Genomic DNA, 24,598 nt, shown 5'->3' on the forward strand with positions numbered 1-24,598 from the left:
GTTAACCTTTGAACGATAAGTAAACGAATCTTCGCAGACGAAGCCTATGGTAAGAGCCTAAAGGTTGCCTTGTCTATCCCTATGATTCATTTGTATGAATAATACGAATGTTGTTCTCGGGTCTTGGATGTTTAATATGTATTTTAAATAAGTATGTATCTAATATAAAAATCTCGGGTCAAAAATGTTTGTGACCAAATTCAATTCAAATTCAATTCAAATGATTTATTCAGTAAATAGGCCTGCATGGCACTTTTACACGTCATTTTTTAAACTACCAGCGCTTTCGGAAAGACCATCATTGCCAAGAAGAATGCGCCGCAAGAAACTTGGCAGAAAGTCATTTTTTCATAAAAATATAATAAATATAAAACTTAAAAACTATATTATACAAAAAAAGAAAAAAAATACAAAAATATAATAAAAAATACAGGGATGTATGGGGTCCCTTAGTTACAATACTAACACTAACTATATCTAAAACTATATCTACGTTCAGTGGAAGTGTAGAATGCTTCCACCGTCATAAATTTAAATAATAATAACAATAATTAGTTCTGAATATACATTTCAGCGTCAAGTAACATTAAGCTTTTGGATTTCGAAGGCAGTCACGTCTTGCCGCCCCCAAAGTTAGCTCACACGCACTCATGTCATGCTCTGAAGCAGAGCGGTACCGAGGGCATGGTATTGCTTCCGTTCCCATAAGCTCTATGGGATCGCCAAAGTCCTCAAAACGGGTTAACCGATTTATATGTCATTTTTTGTGTACCTATATTCGGTAGGTCTGAGAATAGGAAGTAAACGATTTTTCATACTTCTCTACGCAGACGGCGTCGCGGGCAACAGCTAGTTTATCTATATAAGTATGAACTGAAATAATTTCCTTGCTCACCCGCGATCTTACGATAGCCAAGCTTATGCAAAATATGCGTGTTCATGCAGCTCCTCCACCTCCACAGGTAAGAACAACACACAAATCACACAAACCCATCTATCACCACCACCACACTACACTGACGCGTTTCGAACTCAACAAGAGCTCATCTTCAGAGTGACACAACTGTACACCATGCTACCTGTTGTTAGACTAACGAACCACAACCCACCGTTTTAACTGTCACTGTAACTCCCAAGTACCCACATACTATAGGTGGTGGGTGTGTGATAGATGGGTTTGTGTGATTTTGTTTGTGTCTTACGTGTGAAGGTGGAGGAGCTGCATGAACACGCATATTTTGCATAAGCTTGGCTATCGTAAGGTCGCGGTGAGCAAGGAAATTATTTCAGTTCATTGATATGGACATCCGCAAAGTAACGCCTGATTCAATAATATCTATATAAGTATGTTTATCTGTTGCCTAGTATCCATAGTACAGTCACCAGCGCCAATATCGGACACATCAAAGCGTGCATAAATATCTAATACGACTTATTTCTAAGGCGGTAAGATGTGTCAGGTATTTTGCACACTCCACTGTGGCATATTAATGCAGGTGACTGAACAAGCTTTGCTTAGTTTGGCACTAGATCTCTCCCATGATATTTATTTATTTAATTAAAACAGCCGCATACGATTTAGGCCTAGTCTCCAAGACTACACTGTACTTCTGCGCCTATTTATAACCTTTATGTGACACCGCTATCACAAGAATACCTACCTTCTCCTCTTTTCCTTCGGAAACGGATTTTGTGGGATAGAACTGTCCATATCACTATCGCAATCTTACTCGCTACTTCTGCCGCCAAGCTGCAGTCCTGGCGCTTCAGCCTCAAGGCTCACAACGCAACGAAACGTTGGTGCATATTTTATTTACTTATTTTGTTTGTGTATTAAACTTGTAAGACTGGTTTCTGATGATAATGCATAGTTGTAATGAGCAAAGATAAGCAATTAGTTGACCTAGTTGGCTAGTACCCTAGTGTATCCCACGGGAACTTAATACTTATAAGTATTCTGTACTTAAATTTATCCTTAACCCATCTCGAGGGCAGGTAGAATTATCTACTTATACATAATTATTAGGTAAGTAAAATTTCACCCAAGTCTTGCTATAACTTAATGCTTGACTCATCGACCACAATATTTTTGGTCTAGATACCTATAACAAAGAGAAGTAGAGACAAGGATGGCGAACTTTTATCGATGGAACTACTATGTATGAAAAAAAAATCGGCTATGAAGGGCCAACAAAGATTCTTGATTTAGTGACTGTAGCGTTTTCCATAATAATATGTGCCTTCAACAATATATCTAACTATAAAATTGTCTACAGGTGGAAGGAGTGGAGTCTGAGGAGGCGCCGCGGGGCGAGGCGTGGCGAGAGGGAGGAGCGGCGCGCGCGCGGCTAGACGCGGGCGGCGCGCACGCCGGACTGCTCGGTGGCAGCCCGCTCTCGCTGCTGCAGGGCATCATCCCTGGTGGGTCCCTCTCTCTAGGAGTCCAGTAAAGAGCGGCGTGCGCGCTGGTGGAAGTTTAAAACACAGCACTGAGCTATATTCGGTCGTCCAGCTAACGAAACGGGGTCCCACCCGGGTGCCTTTAATCTCGGAGATGAACACCTGACTAGATATCAGTCTCCATTGACTCAGCCATAGGTATCTACTAGTGGTCGGCGCCTAACTTCGCCAAAAGAGGCATACATCCACTATCAGCATTCCAACGCCTCCTTTACACGGGACGAGATGAAGACTGGAGACGGTTGTCATTTGACTAAAAGTTCCGCAAATCGTAAGCATACTCAGCTAAACAACTATTTATTAGGTCATCCTTGGTGAGTTTGTGTATTTTGGATGACAAGGAAAGGTTGAGGAAGAAGGAGGATGGAGAGATATGCTTGCTAAGCAGGAGTTATCAAGCATGGGACGAAAGTTTTGGAAACATACAATACAATAACTCTTTATTGAATACCAACGCATAGTAAACAGAACAGAAAAGAAAACACCTAAGACAACACACCTGACATAGGTACCTACCAAGACATACCTGTTATTACATTTTAGTTGTTGCAAGAGCCAGTAGGGAGGCTAAGGCAACTAGCTTTTAGTTAGAGCTTTAGGAACTCGACCGGAGACCTCCAGTTTGAGGAAGTTAAGTTTTAAGTTTACGACACTATCCACCTAAATACTTACCCTGATTTCAGGCACAAAATGGTGCGGCACCGGCGACATCGCCGCGGACTACCACGACCTGGGTGCGGACCGGCGGCTGGACCGCTGCTGCCGCTCCCACGACCTCTGTCCAACCAAGGTGCGCGCCTTCTCGCGCCGCTACAACCTCACCAACAACTCGCTCTACAGCAAGTCGCACTGTACTTGCGACGACATGCTCTTCGACTGCCTCAAATCAACCAACACCTCAGCAGCTCAAGTCATGGGACACATCTACTTCAACATCGTTCAAGTCCCTTGCCTCGAAGACTTACCCAGCGGCCGACATTTCCGCAACGCCAAACAGGGATTCTAGCGACATCTAGTGGCAAAGACGAGCGAATAGCGCCATCTAGTGGCAAAGACGAGCGAATAGCGCCATCTATTGTGGCGTGTAAAGACGTTTCGTGCATGATTTTAAATCGATTTGCATTATTTCTTTCTATGTTTTAAGGGTTATTGTAAATAATTAAAGACATTTTAACTGTGATACGCCTGTGCCTTTATAGATATGCCCTGGAAGGCAATGTTGGACGGTGGCGCTATACATACAATGTATAAACGAAAATAAGTCGAAAGATGTTGTCGATAGGTGTTATGTACGAATTGTGTTTATTGTGAACTCACACGAGCACCGTTTGACGTTTTGTTCGAACCAAATGAATTCAAATTTATTTATTTAGCACTTTTAATAGAGTTGACGGTATTTTATAATTAAATAAATATGAATTAAATGTACCAAATAAAATTATTTATTAAATGTGGTTGTATTTTATTTTGAGCCTAAGGCCATATAGTAGTGACCAACCTAAGTACCCCGACAAGCGCAAATAGAGCTTTACTTGACCTAGTCCTACCTACCTAACCTATCTATACTTAGGTACCTGCATACACTTATGGAATCATTCTGTGAATAAAATGTATCGTAGCAATCATTACTTGATTTGATACCTACATATTATAAACAATAATAGTGATTCACTGTTACACACATATTTGCAACATTCCGTAGTATTAAAAAAAGCGTTAGACAATACGGCCTCGGGGCCTCACAACCTGCTATGCTGGTTAGCTAGAAAAGAAAGACACATAATTAATCCGAAGTTGAAGTTAAAGAAGTTGTTTCCGTTCGTTCTACCTATCTAGTTTTTGATTGCATTGCCTTTGCCTTAGTTTCAAGTTGGTTTCAAGCAAATGTGTTCCCGCCATTCATAATATCTATATTAAAAAAAAAAAAACAATTATAGCTGCTTGTAATGTAAACAGCCCGGTCATCGTTCATCCACCATTACCTCTCATATTTCGTTTTCTAGATTTTTTTTACCGTACAACGGCAAAACTACTAGACACTGGCAAAATTGTCCTCCGATGGACAGAGCCATATTTTTTTAAAGAAAGAAAGAAGAATGTAAACAGCCCTATCTGAATAAAGCTATCCGGCCACGAAATAACACTTTATATTTTATCGTATCTTTTAATTACTGTCAAGAATTCTTTAAAAAGTGAAAGCAATATTAATTTATAATTATTTTGATTAATTGACGTTTCTATAAAAAAAAATAGTTCTTGCAGAAGGGCTACTACTTAACTTACTACGAAACTCGAAACTAAAAGTTCGTGCCGTGCCACTTATACTTATACTGTTTAATACGAGAGCAAGAGGGACCGCACGACACGAACTTCGAGTTTCGAGTTCGTAGTAGCCCTGCTGTTCTTGTGAGAGCACTTTCAGATTATCCGATCCGCAATCGGAATCGGACGCCGATACCGATATCAAGGCAAGTACAACCGATCCGATATCGGATCATATTTTATACATTTTACTTGCCCCGATATCGTATCGGCGTCCGATACCGATAACGGATCAGATTATCTGAAAACACTGATGGATGGATTCAAAGAGAAATTTCTAAATTTACATTCAGCGTGTGGCCTTCAATATTTATTTCAGTAAGGTTGTATGGGTTTAGTTTCTAAGCCATAAAAGTACAAAAATAGAAAAACTGAAAACGTCACTCAAGTGATACGTCAAATAATTTTGGTGAATATTTTTCATTCTGTCTGACTACATATTTCGTCTTTGTTTTTCTCCAATTGGTTAATAAATCACATCCTATGATGTTCAAAATGCGATGATCTAAGTCGTAACAGTTAACTAGTGCTCGAGCGTAGTGACTAATACCAAGATGTCTAGTGACTCGAGCGATGTAACGAAAGGTGTGTATTGGGATTTGATCCAGTTGAGTTTAGGCTTTGAATGTGTTCAGCTGGAGGCTGTGTTTCTGTTTCAAGTCGAGGGCGCTGGCGGGGGCGGCGGGGCTGAGCAGCCGGCGCGCCGTGGCCTTGAAGAAGAATTTAATGTTCAGCGAGCCAGGATGAAAGAACTTTTCTTACAAAAAGAAGGTTCGTAGGTAGTTTCCTAAAGCCTTGGCCGCGGAACTAGGGCTGTTGCTATGGCATTCTGGCGGTCTGGGTGATTGGGATTGAACTTAAATTGGTAGTGGCATGTCTACATTGTTTCTAAATTAGTTGTGGTGTCTTTTTCGTGTCTAACATTGTTGTTTGTCTTTAGGAAAACATGTACACACAAGTTAGAAAAACGGTTAGTTCCATGTAATAGTCAATCACCCATCCAATCCTGAAAAATAAAACCTTTAAGACAATACAAATTTAAATCCATGATAGATTACAGAATAAAGACATTCTTATCTCCACCATTTAGGACAAACAAACCAGTAGAGATCAAGGTTCAGACATTTTTAGCTAGTTATAAGGTAAATTTAAATTATTTAAAAAAAAGTTCAGTTGTGTGCATCCAGGGTGTCCACTTTCTGGAGTCAGGGAAAGATAGGTAAAAGTCAGGGAAGCTCCAGGTGGTCAGGGAAAATCAGGGAAATTTGCTAGAAATCCAAAAAGTCAGGGAAAAACTTGTACTTTCCCAATGTGAAGGTTTTTTTTTCAGGTTTAGAGACATCTACTTTATGACAAATACATTTTCGGTCATAATTTGATTACTCCTTGGTATATTTATGTGTTCATGGCCATAACTAATATTGATATTGAGACCATAAAAATAGTCAACAAAAAGTGGGTGTGCAGTGAATTCCCATCATCGGGTCTAGCTTAGTATCTCGGGCAGTAAAAGAAAATCATATAACCTGCTTTGAAATGTACATGTTTGGTCAGGAAAATTTACAAATATGGTCATGGATAGTCAGGGATTTTTTTTAGGATTTGTAGTGGACACCCTGGCATCGATTATAAAACTATTCCCTGTCAAAAGTTCTTGAAGTCAACTGCGTTATATGATTGACTGTGTTTTACAATGTCTAGCTTTGAATTCAACTCAAAGAGATCTGAAAGTATAACCTGCTACAACTTTCAAATTCTGCCTCCTTAGCAGACACATATTTATGTATCCTATTTATGCATACTAACTATATAAGAAGGTGCCAAATGTTATAAATATGTCAGTAAAGGACTAACAGTGGAATGGAAGGGGCCAGCCCGCCCAGGGCGTCCAGTCCTAGGATGCTTGCAGTTGTCCACAAGTTCAACTTTTTTAACTGAATGCTTTCAGCTTTGCTGCTGCGGGCCCTAAATGGGCTTAGTCTGCCACTGGCCAATGTGCTGGTTTAGAGGATATACTTAACTTACTATCTGTAAACTTCCCATCCAATTAAAACTTATATTGTTAGACTTTATAATACCAAAATCAGTTACTTGCTTTTTTTAAGTGTTAAGTGATCACTGCCATGGACCTGGTACATTGCTGATCTAACATTAACAATTGGAGATATTTCAGATTATTAGTTTTTTGATTTGTCATTTGTAGATTCTACATAGAACAAAACAACCTTGTTTATTAAAATGAGACAAGTAGTCTATGTATTATTTTGGAACATACATAAATATAGAAATACACATACATACATACATAGACTAGGCTGCTCATAACCCATGCTTTTGGTTTCATCATTGGCAGGTAAAATGAGAGATCTCTACTCTCATTTAAAAGATAAGACACTAGAATCACTAAATCTACAATACGAGTAAGTAAGAGTAAAGATTTGCAAAAAAAAATACAGGGTGGAAAGTTGAGATGGGGCGGCAAGGGCAGCTACTAGATCCCTTGCTGCTTCGCGAAAATGCTCTTAGGAGACCTTTACTAACTTTTTGAGTGATGACAATCGACATTTCACAGATTTTTGATAAAAATTACAGTCAGCGAGAAAATCGACAGATTTGACTTTTTTCATGCAATTTGGTCCCATTTCTATCAAGAATTAAAACACTCTTTGAGACCAACTAAGGTTAGAGTACTAGAACACCCACAAATCGCATGTTGTTTTTTACGAATATGAGTCCTTTATGCTTAAAGAAAATTAAACAGTATTGTAGAAAACTAAAAACTGAATATTTTAACTAAAGTTAGTGTCTTAACCCACCCCACCCACTGAGACCTGAGACTGGGGGTGTGAGACCCTCTTGCTCGTTTGCCATCCAGTCGAATAAAATAAATAATAATAATAAATAACCCAGTATTGCTGCCCCATCTCAACTTTACACCCTGTATATTTTTTTTCTTTGCAATCTTTACTCTTACTTACCCGGGCAAAGGTCGCGCTTGCGACCATAAGACGATGATCATAATGAATAATAATGATCGTAATCCATAAGACTCAAAATTAATAGTGTTCATGTACTGTTATCATTGGTGATACTGCAATACCGCATCAGCAGCATTTTCCATAAGGTCTAATTTTCACTGGCAGAACAGTACTAACATCGTACAGTATCACCGACATTATAATCTATTCAAAGCTTTAAGAACTTATTGGATAGATTATTTTTATTGATTTATAGGGGTGAGGGGGTAGGGTTTTGCTGACTTTCACTGACAAGGGGGGAGGGTATGTGACGGATAAATGTGATGCCGTCTCTGCTTATTTTGTTCGAATAGACGGAGACGGCATCACATTTATCCGTCATTTAAAATTAATCAATGGGTGGTGCAGCCTCAGCATCAATGGATGCAACAGCTCCTTATCTTATCTTATATTTAGGGGTCCTTGCGGATACACTTCGACCCGTAGGGATCTTTTGTGTAATTACCCCTCCTTCGCACTTACTCTATTGCCTTTATCACCTCGTCCATAAATTGGATGATTTGACGTAGCGGTAGTGCCTTAAAGCCTCCTGGTGCGGCGTATCCGTCGCCAAAGAGTCTCATTCTTGATCTGGCGAGGGCGTCACATTCACACATAATGTGTTCCATTGTTTCGTCTTCCTCGCCACATATTCTACAGACTTCATTGTCTTTCAACAGCTCCTTACTCTTACTTTATTTAATTACTAGCTTTTGCCCGCGGCTTCGCCCGCATGGAATTCCGTTATCGCGCGCTGTTCCCTCGGGAACTGTGCATTTTCCCGGAATAAAAAGTAGCCTATGTCACTCTCTGGCCCATAAACTATCTCTATACCAAAGATCACGTCGATCCGTCGCTCCGTTTCGACGTGAAAGACGAACAAACATACAAACACACACTATCGCATTTATAATATTAGTATGGATTAAAATATGTTTACTTTACTGTAATTGTGAATTAAAAATAACGTTGTTGCTTATTAATAATTTGTTATGATTATGATTTGCTTTTAAAATGTATGAGGTGGTGGTTTAACATGTTATACAATTAATTTAACGGATTCTCCATAATTCATGGTAAATTTTCAAGATTCATGTAGTAATGAGGGCTTTCACAGAGGCGAAATTTCGCTAGATGGCGTTTTAGTAACGAGATGTCCGTGTGATGTTTGCTCGTGATTGGTTAACAAACTAAATGAGCCAATCGCAAGCAAATGTCAAACGTCAAATGGACCTCACGCACGATACTAATGCCATCTAGCGATGTTTCGCTTCTGTGAAAACCCTCATTGATTACAAAACGGATAACTCACGTCTTAAATCGAGTTTAGCTCGACATATTTATCGGGCTGATCCGTAACTTTTCTTCTGGGAGCAACGCGACTCGACGGCTGCTGCAACACGTGCGAGCCGCGTTGCTCCCAGAAGAAGAGTTACGGATTAGCCCGAAACATCTCGAGCTAAACTCGATTTAAGACGTTAGTTATCCGTTACAATATCATTTAATATGAGTGAGTCTCGCGGTAGTTTCATGATCAAAATACCTATTTGGTAGAAAAATAGGTATTTTCAAATTCATATGACTTCCAACAAACCTATTGAGCCTTTTGCTTACCATCTAAAATGTAAATTTTTCCGCAGAGGACCTTCGGCAGCTGAACTCGGAGAAAGAGCAGCTGCAGTCCGAGGTGGCGGGGCTCCGGGCCGAACTGGAACAGCTCCAGAACCTCAGCGAGAACCAAAAATCTGATATTCTGAGCTTGCAGCTTCTCGTTAACGGTCAGTTGATCATCTTTTTCCTTGATGTTGTAATGGTACAGATGTCACTCATTGATGTAAGACATGAAAACAAAAAATTTCTATTTTAGAAAAAGGTACTTTCAAAAAGAACTTATATTTTGTTACACAGTATACATGAAGTTTATAATTTTAAATGATTTCATTGTAGCACCAATATTAACAATAATTATTAAAAATATAAGATTTTTTTGTCACAATGTATTGGTTGGGTGAACTACCTTTGCAGACCGCGTTTTTTAAACGCGTCGTCGACGCGTATTTGTAGCCACAAACGCGATACGCACGCAAGTTGTATGACTGCTCTATTTTACTGTAGGCTTTAAGTACCGGTTAACATGGTTCAGCTTTTTGCAATCAATCCATTATCTTGTCTGTGTCTTACTGTAATTTTAATTCAAAAATTGCGTATGTTTTGTCTCTATATTTTTATATGGTGTGTCCATAGTGTACTAACAAGTTGATTTTAAAAATTAAACTGTTACATATTTAACTAAAAATAATGTTATCAGTTTTGTTTTTATCACCAGATTGTTTCTGCTACTGATTTATTTTAATTAGTAAATATGATAATGATAGCGTTTCCCGTCGTCTATGGGGCCTGTATTCAGTGGTTCAGTTTTAAACAAACCACTTGTGTGTTGGGTTATAAAAATATGTTGCAGTCTTTTTGTTTGTGGGGCACAAGAGGTATAGTACTATCTTATATAGCTAGTTAAGCCAGAACTTAAAATTGTATCCATATTAACAACCAGACAGTCTAGTGGTTATAACTTATAAAACTTGACTATATAGCGAAGGAATCCAGGATATTCGATCACCGGTAGAGGGAGATATAATATATGTGAAAAATACCGGACCCAGTTTCTCGAAGCATAGCGTAGAAACAGTGCCCAGCAGTGGCCTAGTGGTTTTATGGCCTTTCAAGTAAATAATAATAATAAATAATAATAAATCCATTTTTTTTTTCGAGCAACTTGGCCAAATCATAGTGGGTTCAAATTCGGGCTCGCACTTCTTGAGTTTTTCGAAATTCATGTGCGAAATTATATTGCTTGATCAATTTCCCACGAGCTATATGCTGAAGTAAAACATCGTGAGGAAACCTGCGAAGCAATTCAAGTGTGTGAAGTTCCCAATCCGCACTGGGTCCGGGTGGGAACTGCGTCCCAAGCCCTCGCATTATGAGAGGGGCCCTGTACCCAGCAGTGGGATGTGTATAGGCTGAGATGATGATCTATTTGTCATAGTCTGGTTCTCCAAAAACTAGTCTAGTGGCTATAGGCTTTCTATATGGCTTTCTTCAAAACATTTTGATTTGTAAAGTACCTATCAATAGTTTTTAGTTAATTAAATTAACTTTGTAGTTTAACTTTAATGAATGATATATGTATATTTTTAAATCTTGTTATGCCATTCTGTATTGTGGATGAATAAAGTTATCTCTATTCTATTCTATTCTATAGGCTATCGATCCGGACGTCAAAATATAAATAATGTGGCATTCAGTTTAACGGTCTGGAGTGTTCGATGCTTCGATAAAAAAAAAAGGTTTAACGTGTGATTTGTTTGGTGCAGAGACGGTGGAGGCGTCGGCGACGGGCTTCGAAGAGCAACGCAAGCTGCGCCAGCGCTGCGCTGACTTAGAGCAGCAACTGGCGCAACTGCGACACCAGCAGGTAAAACAGAGGCTTCTACAAAAACGAAGTTCGTATCGTACCGTCCCTCTCACTCTCGTGTTAAATAGTATAAGCGACAGCGGGACGGCAAGTTTTGCACTTCGTAGTATATAGGGTCAGGATTTACACATGAAGTTCGATTTTGGGACTTCTGACGTCCCGCTTGCGCTAATAGTATTTGGTAGGTGTGTAGAAGGGACTGCATGAAACGAGCTTCGAATTTTGAAGTAGCCAGAGCTGAGTAAGGGAGCGCATCACGGAACCAAAAAAAAGTTACAATAGACAGGCGACAATCGAATTTTATCGTCGCACATGTAATTTTAATATCATTTTTGTTTTAAATTACTTTTTGCCAAGTTTTGCGGCACTTTCTTCATTGCAATAAAGGTTTTTCCGAAAGCGCTGGTCAAATATAAATGTGGTCTTTTGCGGCCTACTTACAGAAACTTTTTTTTTTATATTTTCATCCTGAAATACTGTATAAATAAATGCGAATAAGAAAAAATAGGGTCTGATTAATAAATAATAATAATGAGATATGGTTCTTGATTGAGGTATTACGGACATCTTTGCACATTATTCCCTAGCTGGTTTTGGTCTTAACAGGACCTATTAATAGGTTAGGTCATTATCTAGCTAGGATGAACTCTACTTCATGCTATAATTAATTGAATAAAATCATTTGTTTGAAGTCACAAATCTGGGAGCGCCAAAGTTCGCATACTCTTCGCTAATAATACCGTATTTTTTGTCCGAATCATCGTTTGTCATAATTTTTTTCCCACTGAAACCTTACATTTTTCTAAAAAAATTAAATGATCATCCTACAGAAAACTAATAGGTTAGGTTAGGTTTGTTTTATAACAATTCAGAACAATTATTGGATTCAGAGAAAAAAGAGTTATGACAAACGATCATTCTGACAAACACTACATTCGGACTTCTAATAAGTATGCGAGCCGATATGGACCCCGCAAATCTATGTCGTTTAGCCCACTAGGATTACCACGAGACAATATCTAGAATCATTTTTTTCTGTCGCTATTCTGCCTCGCTATAGGTATCGGCAATAAGTCTGATTTTATACTATATGCTATATGCCCAAATTGGACTTAGGCACTGATGATATCCTGAGTTTTGACAAAAATAAAAAATCGGATTATCTGCCGTCTGCCCATATCGGTCGCGCGGCAGAATTAGTTACCGTAGTTTTGACACTTGGTATTGTTGTGGACGAACTTACCGTCGCGATCTGGCTGCGAGACGTAGCGCCGTCGGTGACAAGCGCTGTGTGTTATCTGCGCCCGCGCAGCCCTACGCTCACGTATGCGTTATCACGCTAATTTCCACGGCTTATCTCCTAAACTGGCTTCCACATACATGCTAATTTGTTCTACGTTTATGTATTTAAACTAGGTCTGTTTGTTTGTTATAATAAAAAACACGAAAATATGAAAATTAGATAAAAACACACACACACGCGCACTCGTATAAAAACACAGTAAATCAAATCCACAGCACTGAATTTTTGACATAAAAGTTACTAGTTTTTCAGTGTATTTAATTGTAATTTGACATTTCCACATTCTGTGACTGTAATTTTTTATTGTTTTAATTATTGACATATTTTGTCCTGTTGTTGTGGACTAATTTTTTATTTTATTTTTATTTTCTTTTTATTTTATATTTAATTTTATCGTCTTGACATTGTACCTAATTTTAACTTTTTGTCCATGTTTTACGCAGGATTATTATTATTATTATTTTTAAATTTAATTCTAATTTTATCTTGGCTGACAATGTATTTTAATTTACCACTATCATATACCTATTATTATTATTTTGTATACAATTTGACGATCCTTTTGTGAATTTCTTATAATTACCTGACATGTATTTATAATGTATTTTTTCATTAGGTAATAAATAAATCTAATCTAATCTAATCTAGTATTCATCCCTAACAAGATTCGTCTTGTTTGTTTATATACTAAGCGGGAAAAAATCTGGCCCTCAAATGTGTGCAGAATCGGTAATTTTGTATGAAGGTGGGCCAAATTTTTGCCGCTGAGTATATGTTGAGGTTATGTATGATGAATACGAATGCTTGTAGCCGAGTCGTTGGTGATTGGATGATATTATACCTAGCTAGCTTCCTAGTAGGTAGGTAGGTAGATACCTAGGAATCTAACATGTCAGAAAAGGTCAGTTTACAGAAATGTAGTCAAATAAATGCAAATAAATTAAGAATAAATAATAATAATCAAAATATACAATTAAATATCGGCTAAGAAAAACATTTAACATCAAAATAAAAAATACAATATTAATTTACAGTTAGTTTAACTCAACAACAAGAAAGTCACAATGAAATGGTCTAAATGTCTTTGTGAAGTTTTCGGAGGACCTCGATGCAAAAACTTGTAAAAAAATAATTAAATTAGCGCTCTATAGAGTGTAGCTGGTGTATTAAACACGCTTATCGTGTGTAAGAGCCTTTTGCTTATCGCTCTCCGAAAACCGGCCGCTTATACAGAGTGTTCCGATGTTAAGTGTTCTTGTTACCTCAGTAAATCAGTAAAATAAGTTATCATTCCGGTGTTGGCGACCGCTACCGGGTCGCGTGACCCTCTGCTCTGCTTTAATATAAACTTGGTTGCGCGATGCGGTCGCGTACGCCCGTCAGGGCTTCATATTATTCAGATAATACGTAATGACTAATTTTATTATTTTTCTTTATTATCATTTTATTACATTCTAATATTAACAAAAACCGAAATGAAAGAGAGAGAGAAAGAGAGAGAGAGAGAGCATCAAAACACAACACGACAGGTAAATTTGAATGCGGCTTAAGCCTTTGCACATCGTATTTTTTAAACGCACTGTCGATGCGCGTTAAAAGCGCATTAATTTTTCTTTTCATAGAGCAGCCGTACAACTCGCGTGCGTATCGTATTTGTATCGCTACAAACGTGCGTCGACGGTGCGTTTAAAAAACTCAGTCTGTAAAGCCTCTAAGCAGTGGGTTCCGCGACCCGGTCACGGTCGCGTGACAGCCGCCGGTCGCGGTCGCCTACATCGTAACGCTACCATAATGTTTCCAATAAAAATCTCGCTGAACGACTTTTTGGAGGCCATCGTTAATTTTCAGGTCTCATAGCTCCTATAAGACCATGACCAATGCAATATAATCTCGAAAACTCATAAGAACAAAAAATATATACAGATGATAATGATGTTGCGTATTCGCATTTTTCGCATTTTCACAATTTTGATTTTATATTTAATTTTATTACAATGACATTTTAATCTTTTCACTATTTATTTGATAAATTGTTTCTATTTCCTAAATTAGACACTTAAAAAGCAATAAAAATGAAAATCCTTATGAACAATGCGGCAACATTCCCGGAGCGTTACAACTTAGGGATCTTTAAAAAACGAGCCTATCAATTCCTTAAAGGGTCGGCAACGCACCTGTGATTCCCCTCGTGTTGCAGGTGTCCATGGGCGACGGTGATCGCTCTCCATCAGGTGACCGTCTGCTCGTTTGCCCCCTCTTTTTATAAAAAAAAAAAAAAGAAAAAGAAATGTTAGGGCCTTAGCGACGATTCACCTTTCAGGCCTAAATATAAGTACTACTTTGAAAATTTTCATGTATCCATAAACAGCCTTTTTAGCTTTGAGACATTTCGATACTAATAAAAATTTGCATTTTAAAGCCTAATATTTGGCTCACGGAACCCTGACTCAAAAAATGGTACGTCAATCGACAAATTTGTTTAAAACCAACGACACTCCACACCATAAAGTAAGCTATAAACTATATAATGAAATGACTACTTACAGAATAAACTTTTTAAGTCCTGAGTTATTTTATGAATCCTTACCAATAAGGATTCCAAACCACGGTAAACGGAATCCAAATTCCGTTTTTTTCCATTTTAAGAATAAAAATTACTTATTTGCCAAAATTCAGCGCACTAAAAAAAAACATAAAACAATGCCTTACATATTAAGTAGGAGCAAAAAGAATGAAATAAAAGAAACAACACAGTGACGAAAGAGGAAAAAGTGGCCATGCATGCTCAGCGTGCCTATCATCGTGTATTTTGATTACGGGACCCTAAAAATATACTCGTCCAATTAATTTTATAGAAACGCAATCAGCGCTGTATAACGAAGTCTTTATTACAGCCTAGTCATTCGCCGCACTCGCTCGTTGCAACAACTTCGCATAAGTGCGAGAAACAAACATGTAGTTACAACCTATTGACTGTTACCAAAAGAGCCGAGTTCTGTGATAGTCTCTAAGACACTGTTAAACTAGTGTTACGCTAACCAGGACGTCGCCAAATGCACTTTATTAGACTTTTTCTTTTATTGTGAAATACAAAAATGTGCAATTTGTGCAAAGAAGTTCGTAATTTTTTGTGATTGTGAAATTAAGAACTATTGTTATCTCGTATCGTGAATCTCTAATTGAGTTATCGTAAAGGGGCGGAATTCAGGATCTATTAGTTTTATCGATGATATGGTTGGACATAGTGACAAATTGATGTAATTTGTGTAGTGTCAAAAATCTGTTAATGCTGTCTGAATTGGTATTAGGACGGTTATTGTGAAGAACTTAATCTACCCGATATAACCCGGGATTGAGTCTTTACTTATGTTACATGTGTGGTGATCAAGGTTTACCTATAGGTCTAATCCTACTGGTGTAAATATGAAGATTTGTGAGTGTTTTGTTTGGTATAGGTTTTACTCTTTCGTACTAAAAAGGCGGACCGAATTTGGATCTGATATGGTAAAATATTAGTAGAAACTTCACCGCGGACTGGCACAGCAAACTGGAATATCTATCAGATCATATCCAAAACAAAACATCCGTACAGGTAGTCGCATCAAAGTGATTCGCTTGCAAGCATTCGTATGAACTATGTGTACAACTTTAAGTGTTAATAAAAAAAGTACCAAGTGACTTTTACTAAATAATGTTTAATACGCCCCACCGCTCACCACACCGACGCCACGAAAACCCGTCAAGCAATTTGAAGTCTATTTAGAAAACTAAACTCTGATCGCCACTGGTGAAATAAGAGGCAAGTCTCTATTCAGTTTAAAAAAAGTTGTTTGAGGGTAGTTTTAAGTGGTCGGGTGGGTGATGCCGCCGCCGACGCTGGACGGGTTGGGCCACCTGGGCGTGGAGGAGGTGGTGAGCGAGGGCATTGACCGCGCGCGTGCGCTCTGGCAGGACGTGTCCATCGCGCCCGCGACGCTCGTGCGCTCGCTCGCGCGCAAGCTCGGCGCCGACAGCGAAGACCAACCGCCGAAGAAGGTGAGCACCTACACCTACAGTTGAGGAAACTGACTCGCACTGCGTGCGTCGCGTGCGATAGATTTTACCTGTACAGTCAACTACAAAAAGATGTATGCGCGACTTTATTGCCTTAACATTAAAGTCATGTATAGATTCTATATTTTTGTAACTTTGGCCGTATCGATGTCTTTGTAGTTGATTGTACTCACGCCCGCAGGCGTGCCGCGCATTGCACCCGCGCCAACTAGCGTAAGCCTTCTTTATCTTTTTTTTAATGATTTTCATGGCATATGTATGGAATGCCAATATGACTTATAACAGCGCAAAGGTTTCACATTGGTACGTCATTGAGTTTCTTTGACTGTATAGTCAAGTCAATTTTTGCCTCGGGGGGGGCTCGTTGTCCATCTATCTATTTCTTGAAACTGTACGGTATTGTTAAACCCTTCTAATGGTAGTCCGAACGGCACTTAGCAGATTTTTTATAATTTCTCTACCAGACAACAATACCGACGTATTGACATTGACAAATCAAATCAATTATATCGTATGACATTGAAAACAATAGATAACAATGAAACTTAAAAAATATAGGATCGTAACAAAAGCAGACTTTCACATTAATCATCATCATCATCAGCCGGAAGACGTCCACTGCTGGACAAAGGCCTCCCCCTTAGAACGCCACAATTAACGACAACTCGCCACTTGCATCCACCGGTTACCCGCAATTCTCGCGATTAATACTTTACAGCATTTGCCCGCAACTATGCAGTTTTAAAAAATAAAAATTATCCTGTGTCTTAAACTATCTGCATACAAAATTTCATCTTAATAGGTTCAGCAATTTAATTATGAAGAGGTAACAGACAGACAAAGTTACTTCAAAACGGTTCTTGACGATTGTACCTACCGAAAGCCCAATTGGATCACAGTCGCATTTACGAGTATATACAGTTGTGGTCATATAATTAAGAACGATTTTTTATAGAGAAGATTTTTTCAAACTGACAAGTGTTACTAACTGCATGTATATTTTTGTACTTCTCTCGGTATCGTAAAACTTTTCCGTACTAGCGGTAAACTCATTTATACATATAATTGGCTAAAAAATAAATATATAAACTTTATACATTACATCTAAACCTAGTATTACTACTTACTGGCTGGTCATATAATTAAGAACGCTGAATAGTTTATTTTTTATTCAAATTTATATAGAGAACGGACGGCCGCTTTGTGGTTTTAGGTTATTATTCGAATAATTTTGGCGCCATTTAGTGCCGTAAAAGTCTTAAAGGCGATTGCTTCATATAAAAACAATGGGGAAAAATAAAAGTTGTGATAAATCTACAAGAGAAGTAATACTAAAACTTTGCGACAAGAATTGGTCGTATAAACACATAGCCGATCATCTGCAATGTTCAAAAACTATGGTTTTCCACGCCATAAAGCATTTTGCCACGTCTCAAACTACTTCAAATGTTCCGCGTGTACCTAGACAAAGAAAGTCATCTCGTCGAGATGATCGAAATATCGTTCGTTTGGCAAAACAAAATCCTTTTAAAGGGTCTAATACCGTCTAATGAGTTAAGAAAAAAATATTTTGGCGAAAACAACCCTTCAGCAATCTCGGCACGCATTATTCGAAGGCGTTTGGTAGAAGAAAGTTGCACGGAAGGATAGCAAGGAAGGTGCCTATGTTGAAACGGTGTCATAGGCAAGCCCGGCTTGCATTTGCAAGAAGATATGAAAACTGGACAGTCAGACAGTGGAAAAACGTTCTTTTTCTGACGAGACAAAAATAAATAGGGTATGTTCTGATGGCAAACGATATGTAAGATGGCCTTCAAATAAAGCATTCGACCCAAAGTACACAAAAGTGACTTTAAAGCATGGCGGGGAAATGTAAAAATTTGGGGATGTTTTTCTGGACATGGTGTTGGACCTGTTAGGCTGATAGAAGGAAACATGGATCAATTTCAATACAAAAACATACTGAAAGAAACAATGTTACCATATGCTGAAGGCGTGCTTCCGGTTATTTGGACATTCCAGCATGACAATGATCCCAAGCATACTGCACGTACCGTTAAGGAATTCCTCACATCGCAATCAGTTTCTGTCTTAGATTGGCCAGCCAACAGCCCCGATCTTAACCCAATAGAGCATCTTTGGTGCGAAGTCAAGAAAAAGGTTTCAAATCGACAGTGTGGCAATTTAAGAGAACTGTATGACGTATTCTTAGAAGAATGGAACTCTATCTCTCTTGCGAAATGTCAAAAATTGATAGATTCAATGCCTCGCCGGTGTAAGGCAGTAATAAAAAGCCGTGGACATGCTACTAACTATTAATTTTAGTTAAAATGTATTAAATTCCTTTTTTTTCTGTACAAACTTCACGTTAGTGTGATTTAGTTAATCTAAGTTTCAAATAAAAAAAACTTTCGAACAGTTCAATAAATCGTTCTTAATTATTTGTCCAGCTTCATTACTATTTTAATTTGTTACTAAAGAGAATAAAAACAAAATTTGTAAAAAAATGTCAGCAATTTTATTATTTATTCTTAATCCCGTTTGCTCTATTCATGTGGCTATTTCATAACGTAACTAGTTACTTCTAAGAAGGAACCACGACTACACATGACATGATTTAGTTAAAAATAATCTGGAACTTCAAATCGTTCTTAATTACATGACCACCACTGTATATCTTTCAAACGATATCCGAAGAGGAGAAAGATGCTGTGAATGTAATATTTTAGTGACTAAATCATACTCATTGCAGCCAGTGGAAGAAGGAGAGATACACAGATACGAGACAGAACTCACAGCGCTCAAGAACAAACTTAGGGATACGGACTCACAGCTACAGGAAGCATTGGTAAGAATATTAACAAGACTGCCGACAGACTGCTCGTGCAGCTACAATAGGTTATATGACAGACACTACTAATCAATAAGGGTTTTCACAGAGGTGAAATATCGCTAGATGGCGTTAGTGTCGTGAGATCCGTCCGTTTGACGTTTGCTTGCGATTGGCTCATTTAGTTATTTAACCAAGTATCTAATTTTGGTATTTCTGGTTTCTTTGGCTAGTTGAAGTATAATTTTTGATAGTGTTTTATGCGGCGATTAACCTTAACAGTGAACAGTGATCACAAAATTATATATTGCTCTCGTGTGTGACTTTTTTTAAATGCGCAAGTTGTCTCCGCGTGGTTTCTGGAATTTTACTATCAAGTTGCAAAAACTACAACGTCGCTCCCAAAGAGAGCTTACTTCGACACTGGCGATATTGTCCTAAAATAGGACAGATGCCATATTTTAAATAAAATAAATTAAAAAAAAACAATCACGAGCAAACGTCAAACGGACCTAACGACACTAACGCCATCTAGCGATATTTCGCCTCCGCGAAAACCTTCATTGACATACTTTTTGTAAAATATATGCCAACTTTATTGACCAACTATTTAGGATTAGTATGGTATTGTATAGGTAGTTTAGTATTTTTTTTTTATTCGACTGGATGGCAAACGAGCAAGTGGGTCTCCCGATGGTAAGAGATCACCACTGCCCATAGACACTTGCAACACCAGGGGGATTGCAGATGCGTTGCCAACCTAGAGGCCTAAGATGGGATACCTCAAGTGCCAGTAATTTCACCGGCTGTCTTACTCTCCACGCCGAAACACAACAGTTAAAGCACTGCTGCGTCACGGCAGGATTAGCGAGCAAGATAGTGGTAGCAATCCGGGCGGACCTTGCACAAGGTCCTACCACCTATATTCAACTAGTGGCCAAATTAATTGAACAGCTGCTTATTTAATAGTCATACTCAACTGTTGGCCAACTTAGTTGACCAAGTATTTATTTACTTCAGTATCACTGCTACTTTGCTTTAAAACTTTAAATGGCGCTAAAGTGAAAACGAGTCTTTAAAAATGTTAGTGCTAGGCTGATAGCTTTTCCCGGCTTTATCGCCAATGGTGCAAAGTATTGACTGCACCGTGTTCCCCACAGATAAGATATCGTTTGCGATACAGTACGGAAGAGCGTTGTAACTATTTACCATAATAATGAGCCTAGAAACCTAAACGGCGTTTTTTTAACGCTCTTGTGTTTGAATGAATGAATGATGAATGGAAAAGTTTGTTACAAGTGCTGTTTAATTTTTTGTGCCTATTTTAATTTTTCTGTTTTTTTTTCCAACGTATTTTAAGTAAGTTTTACCTTATCTTGCAAAGCAGCAGTGCTTGCACTGTTGTGTTTCGGCGTGGAGAGTAAGACAGCCGGTGAAATTACTGGCACTTGAGGTATCCCATCTTAGGCCTCTAGGTTGGCAACGTATCTGCAATACCCCTGGTGTTGCAGATTTTTATCGGCGGTGGTGATCTCTTACCATCAGGAGACCCACTTGCTCGTTTGCCATCCAGTCGAATAAAAAAATAAAATAAAAAAAATTAAAAATCTTTAGTAGTCTTTTTATTGAATAGGTAATTAAATAAGTATCTCACAAAACAAGTGACAGTCAGCATGTGATGCGCGTATTGTACTGATTTCTGAAAGAGCGTTTTTACTAAAAAGGCAGGTCAAGATAAGTTATTTTTTCTATTCGAAATAGGCTGTCGTAAAATAGTGATAAGTTGAATTGTATTGTGACTTTTTTGTGCTTTCAGAAAAGTAAAACGACAAATGTGAATGTTGCGACGAGCAGTAGCGGCGACACCCGGCCGGATCCGGGTAACTATTGTATTGTTTAACTCTACGCCAAATATGTGGTATACCACCCTAAAGATGCCAAAACAAAATGCCCTAAAACAATAATGCCAATAGACGTGTCTGTCAACTTGAAAGTTCGACTTTAGCGACATATTCATTTGATAGGAACTTGTTTAAAAATTGATAGACCACTTATTTGGCTGATGGTACATAAAAAATACAGTTTGCATTGAGAAACCGATGTTCAAAGGCGAACTAATCCCATACAGGGATCTTTTCCAGTTGACGATTGGAAGGACAACAGAAACAAGGAAAAAAGGAATAAAAAAGAGTGTCAGTCTTTAATGGCTCGAATAATACTGATATGGAAAGCCTTTTGGGCTTCCGAATATCAGGGCCCTATGTCACCACGCCGACTACTACTTTTATAAAAAGCCATTTTGAAAATACACGTACTTTGTTAATCACGAAACACAATAACACGCAGATAGACCTGACACAGTTTTAATCTCGAGTCAGGATTTACCGCCAAATCTATACGAGTAATGGCTACTTGCTGGAAAGACATAAATCTCGAGTTAGCGTTAAGCTCAGTTTAGTAGTGTCAAATTGTATGGAACTGTCAAGCTTATGCCTGGATTAACTACTAAATCTCGATTTATTTTTTCCTGCAAGACGGCCTAAATGCTGACTACGAAAAATTACACTTGTTTCATGACATAATTATAATTAACTTTAATTATGATGATTAATTATGATGTCACGTTGGACAATCGTCACGTTGGTGAGTGCACATCAAACAAACATTTTTTGACTGCCGGCAGAGGGCGCGCGGGCGTGCGACATGTGCAACAACTACGAAAAGCAGCTAGTGCTTGAGCAGCGCGAGGCCGCCGCCGCGCGAGAACGACGCGACATGCTCGAACAGGCGCTCAAACTGGTGAGCTCACAGGCCTGCTTAGCCATCTAGGCGCCCCGGGAGGGCATGGCCTTTAAGATACAAGCGACAAAATGACTGGTCGTGTTTGTTACACAGACTATTCATACTCCCTCCAACGAGATAATTCTGTAACAGTTAATACGCGATATTTAGTTTTCCTTTAGATCGATAAAAATAAGTATTCAAATTATGTGCAGTACATGGTGTCCTGGGCAGCCCCTCATCCCCCTTCTAAAGCTGGCAGTAAGCCGGCACAACACCACGCACCAGGGCAAAACTCTTTCGATTCCTGTAGTAATTTTCTGGTGTCAAAAAAATTAAATCTCGTCAATTAGGTACTGGCGAAAAAAAAACGCTGAACATTTACCCTTGTAATATAGGCGACGGAAGAGTTAGAAGGCGCGCGCTCCATCCACGAGGAAACCATCAGGTCGTGGCACGCCGAGCGCGCGGCGAGCACCACCGCCCTGGAGGAACTGCGGGCTGCCGTCGACGGCGCGCGGAGCACCCTCGCGGACAGCACGGCCGCCGCGCACCAGGCCAGCCAACGCGCGCTGCAGCAGGTCACCACACTCACCGTGCAGCGGGAGACGTTACAGCGCCAGCTGGACAGGTCAGTGCTCCGGGACGGGCCCCTGGAGGGACTGCGGGCTGCCGTCGACGGCGCGCGGAGCACCCTCGCGGACAGCACGGCCGCCGCGCACCAGGCCAGCCAACGCGCGCTGCAGCAGGTCACCACACTCACCGTGCAGCGGGAGACGTTACAGCGCCAGCTGGACAGGTCAGTGCTCCGGGACGGGCCCCTGGAGGGACTGCGGGCTGCCGTCGACGGCGCGCGGAGCACCCTCGCGGACAGCACGGCCGCCGCGCACCAGGCCAGCCAACGCGCGCTGCAGCAGGTCACCACACTCACCGTGCAGCGGGAGACGTTACAGCGCCAGCTGGACAGGTCAGTGCTCCGGGACGGGCCCCTGGAGGGACTGCGGGCCGCGTGGACGGCGCGCGGAGCACCCTCGCGGACAGCACCCGCCGCGCACCAGGCCACCAGGAAACCCTCCAGCGCCAGCTAGACAGGTCAGTGCTTTGGTAGCACGGCGCCGTGACGGCTCGTTTCCTACTGGATTCAATGGGCTGTATACACCAGCAGCTACCAGTAGACAAGGTGGATATTGAGCCATATACAGTTGTGGTCATATAATTAAGAACGATTTTTATAGAGAAGATTTTTCAAACTGACAAGTGTTACTAACTGCATGTATATTTTTGTACTTCTCTCGTATCGTAAAACTTTTCCGTACTAGCGGTAAATTCATTTATACATATAATTGGCTAAAAAATAAATATATAAACTTTATACATTACATCTAAACCTAGTATTACTACTTACTGGCTGGTCATATAATTAAGAACGCTGAGTAGTTTATTTTTTATTCAAATTTATATAGAGAACGGACGGCCGCTTTGTGGTTTTAGGTTATTATTCGAATAATTTTGGCGCCATTTAGTGCCGTAAAAGTCTTAAAGGCAATTGCTTCATATAAAAACAATGGGGAAAAATAAAAGTTGTGATAAATCTACAAGAGAAGTAATACTAAAACTTTGCGACAAGAATTGGTCGTATAAACACATAGCCGATCATCTGCAATGTTCAAAAACTATGGTTTTCCACGCCATAAAGCATTTGCCACGTATCAAACTACTTCAAATGTTCCGCGTGTACCTAGACAAAGAAAGTCATCTCGTCGAGATGATCGAAATATCGTTCGTTTGGCAAAACAAAATCCTTTTAAAGGGTCTAATACCGTCTAATGAGTTAAGAAAAAAATATTTTGGCGAAAACCACCCTTCAGCAATCTCGGCACGCATTATTCGAAGGCGTTTGGTAGAAGAAAAGTTGCACGGAAGGATAGCAAGGAAGGTGCCTATGTTGAAACGGTGTCATAGGCAAGCCCGGCTTGCATTTGCAAGAAGATATGAAAACTGGACAGTCAGACAGTGGAAAAACGTTATTTTTCTGACGGGACAAAAATAAATAGGGTATGTTCTGTTGGCAAACGATATGTAAGATGGCTTTCAAATAAAGCATTCGACCCAAAGCACACAAAAGTGACTTTAAAGCATGGCGGGGAAATGTAAAAATTTGGGATGTTTTTCTGGACATGGTGTTGGACCTGTTAGGCTGATAGAAGGAAACATGGATCAATTTCAATACAAAAACATACTGGAAGAAACAATGTTACCATATGCTGAAGGCATGCTTCCGGTTATTTGGACATTCCAGCATGACAATGATCCCAAGCATACTGCACGTACCGTTAAGAATTCCTCACATCGCAATC

The 24,598-nt window shown here is 39.4% G+C and overlaps 2 protein-coding genes across 5 annotated transcripts in view; both read left to right on the forward strand.

Moving 5' to 3' along the window:
• Window positions 1-2,267: 2,267 nt before the first annotated feature.
• On the forward strand, window positions 2,268-3,910 carry LOC141437237 (phospholipase A2-like; the record flags this gene model as incomplete). The annotated part of the gene is made up of 2 exons (XM_074100494.1): window positions 2,268-2,421; window positions 3,144-3,910. Coding segments are annotated over 2 exons (477 nt in total), but the record flags the coding sequence as incomplete, so codon positions are not given.
• Window positions 3,911-5,166: 1,256 nt separating this feature from the next.
• The window catches only part of Rbpn-5 (Rab GTPase-binding effector protein rabaptin-5), a 30,237-nt gene continuing 10,805 nt past the window's right edge, over window positions 5,167-24,598 (forward strand). For 2 of the 4 annotated variants that reach the window (XM_074100270.1, XM_074100273.1), the window contains exons 1-9: window positions 5,167-5,367; window positions 5,443-5,553; window positions 9,440-9,577; window positions 11,174-11,274; window positions 16,529-16,612; window positions 19,383-19,478; window positions 21,277-21,340; window positions 22,144-22,259; window positions 22,640-23,208. In XM_074100270.1, coding sequence (XP_073956371.1) covers window positions 5,337-5,367; window positions 5,443-5,553; window positions 9,440-9,577; window positions 11,174-11,274; window positions 16,529-16,612; window positions 19,383-19,478; window positions 21,277-21,340; window positions 22,144-22,259; window positions 22,640-23,208 — 1,310 coding nt within the window. In that variant the 5' untranslated portion in view covers window positions 5,167-5,336. The remainder of the gene's footprint in view (window positions 5,368-5,442; window positions 5,554-9,439; window positions 9,578-11,173; window positions 11,275-16,528; window positions 16,613-19,382; window positions 19,479-21,276; window positions 21,341-22,143; window positions 22,260-22,639; window positions 23,209-24,598) is intronic. The other 2 variants (XM_074100272.1, XM_074100271.1) reach the window with 2 other exon arrangements.

The sequence above is a fragment of the Choristoneura fumiferana genome, chromosome 17 (assembly GCF_025370935.1).
Source record: "Choristoneura fumiferana chromosome 17, NRCan_CFum_1, whole genome shotgun sequence".
In the NCBI taxonomy this organism is placed as follows: domain Eukaryota; kingdom Metazoa; phylum Arthropoda; class Insecta; order Lepidoptera; family Tortricidae; genus Choristoneura; species Choristoneura fumiferana.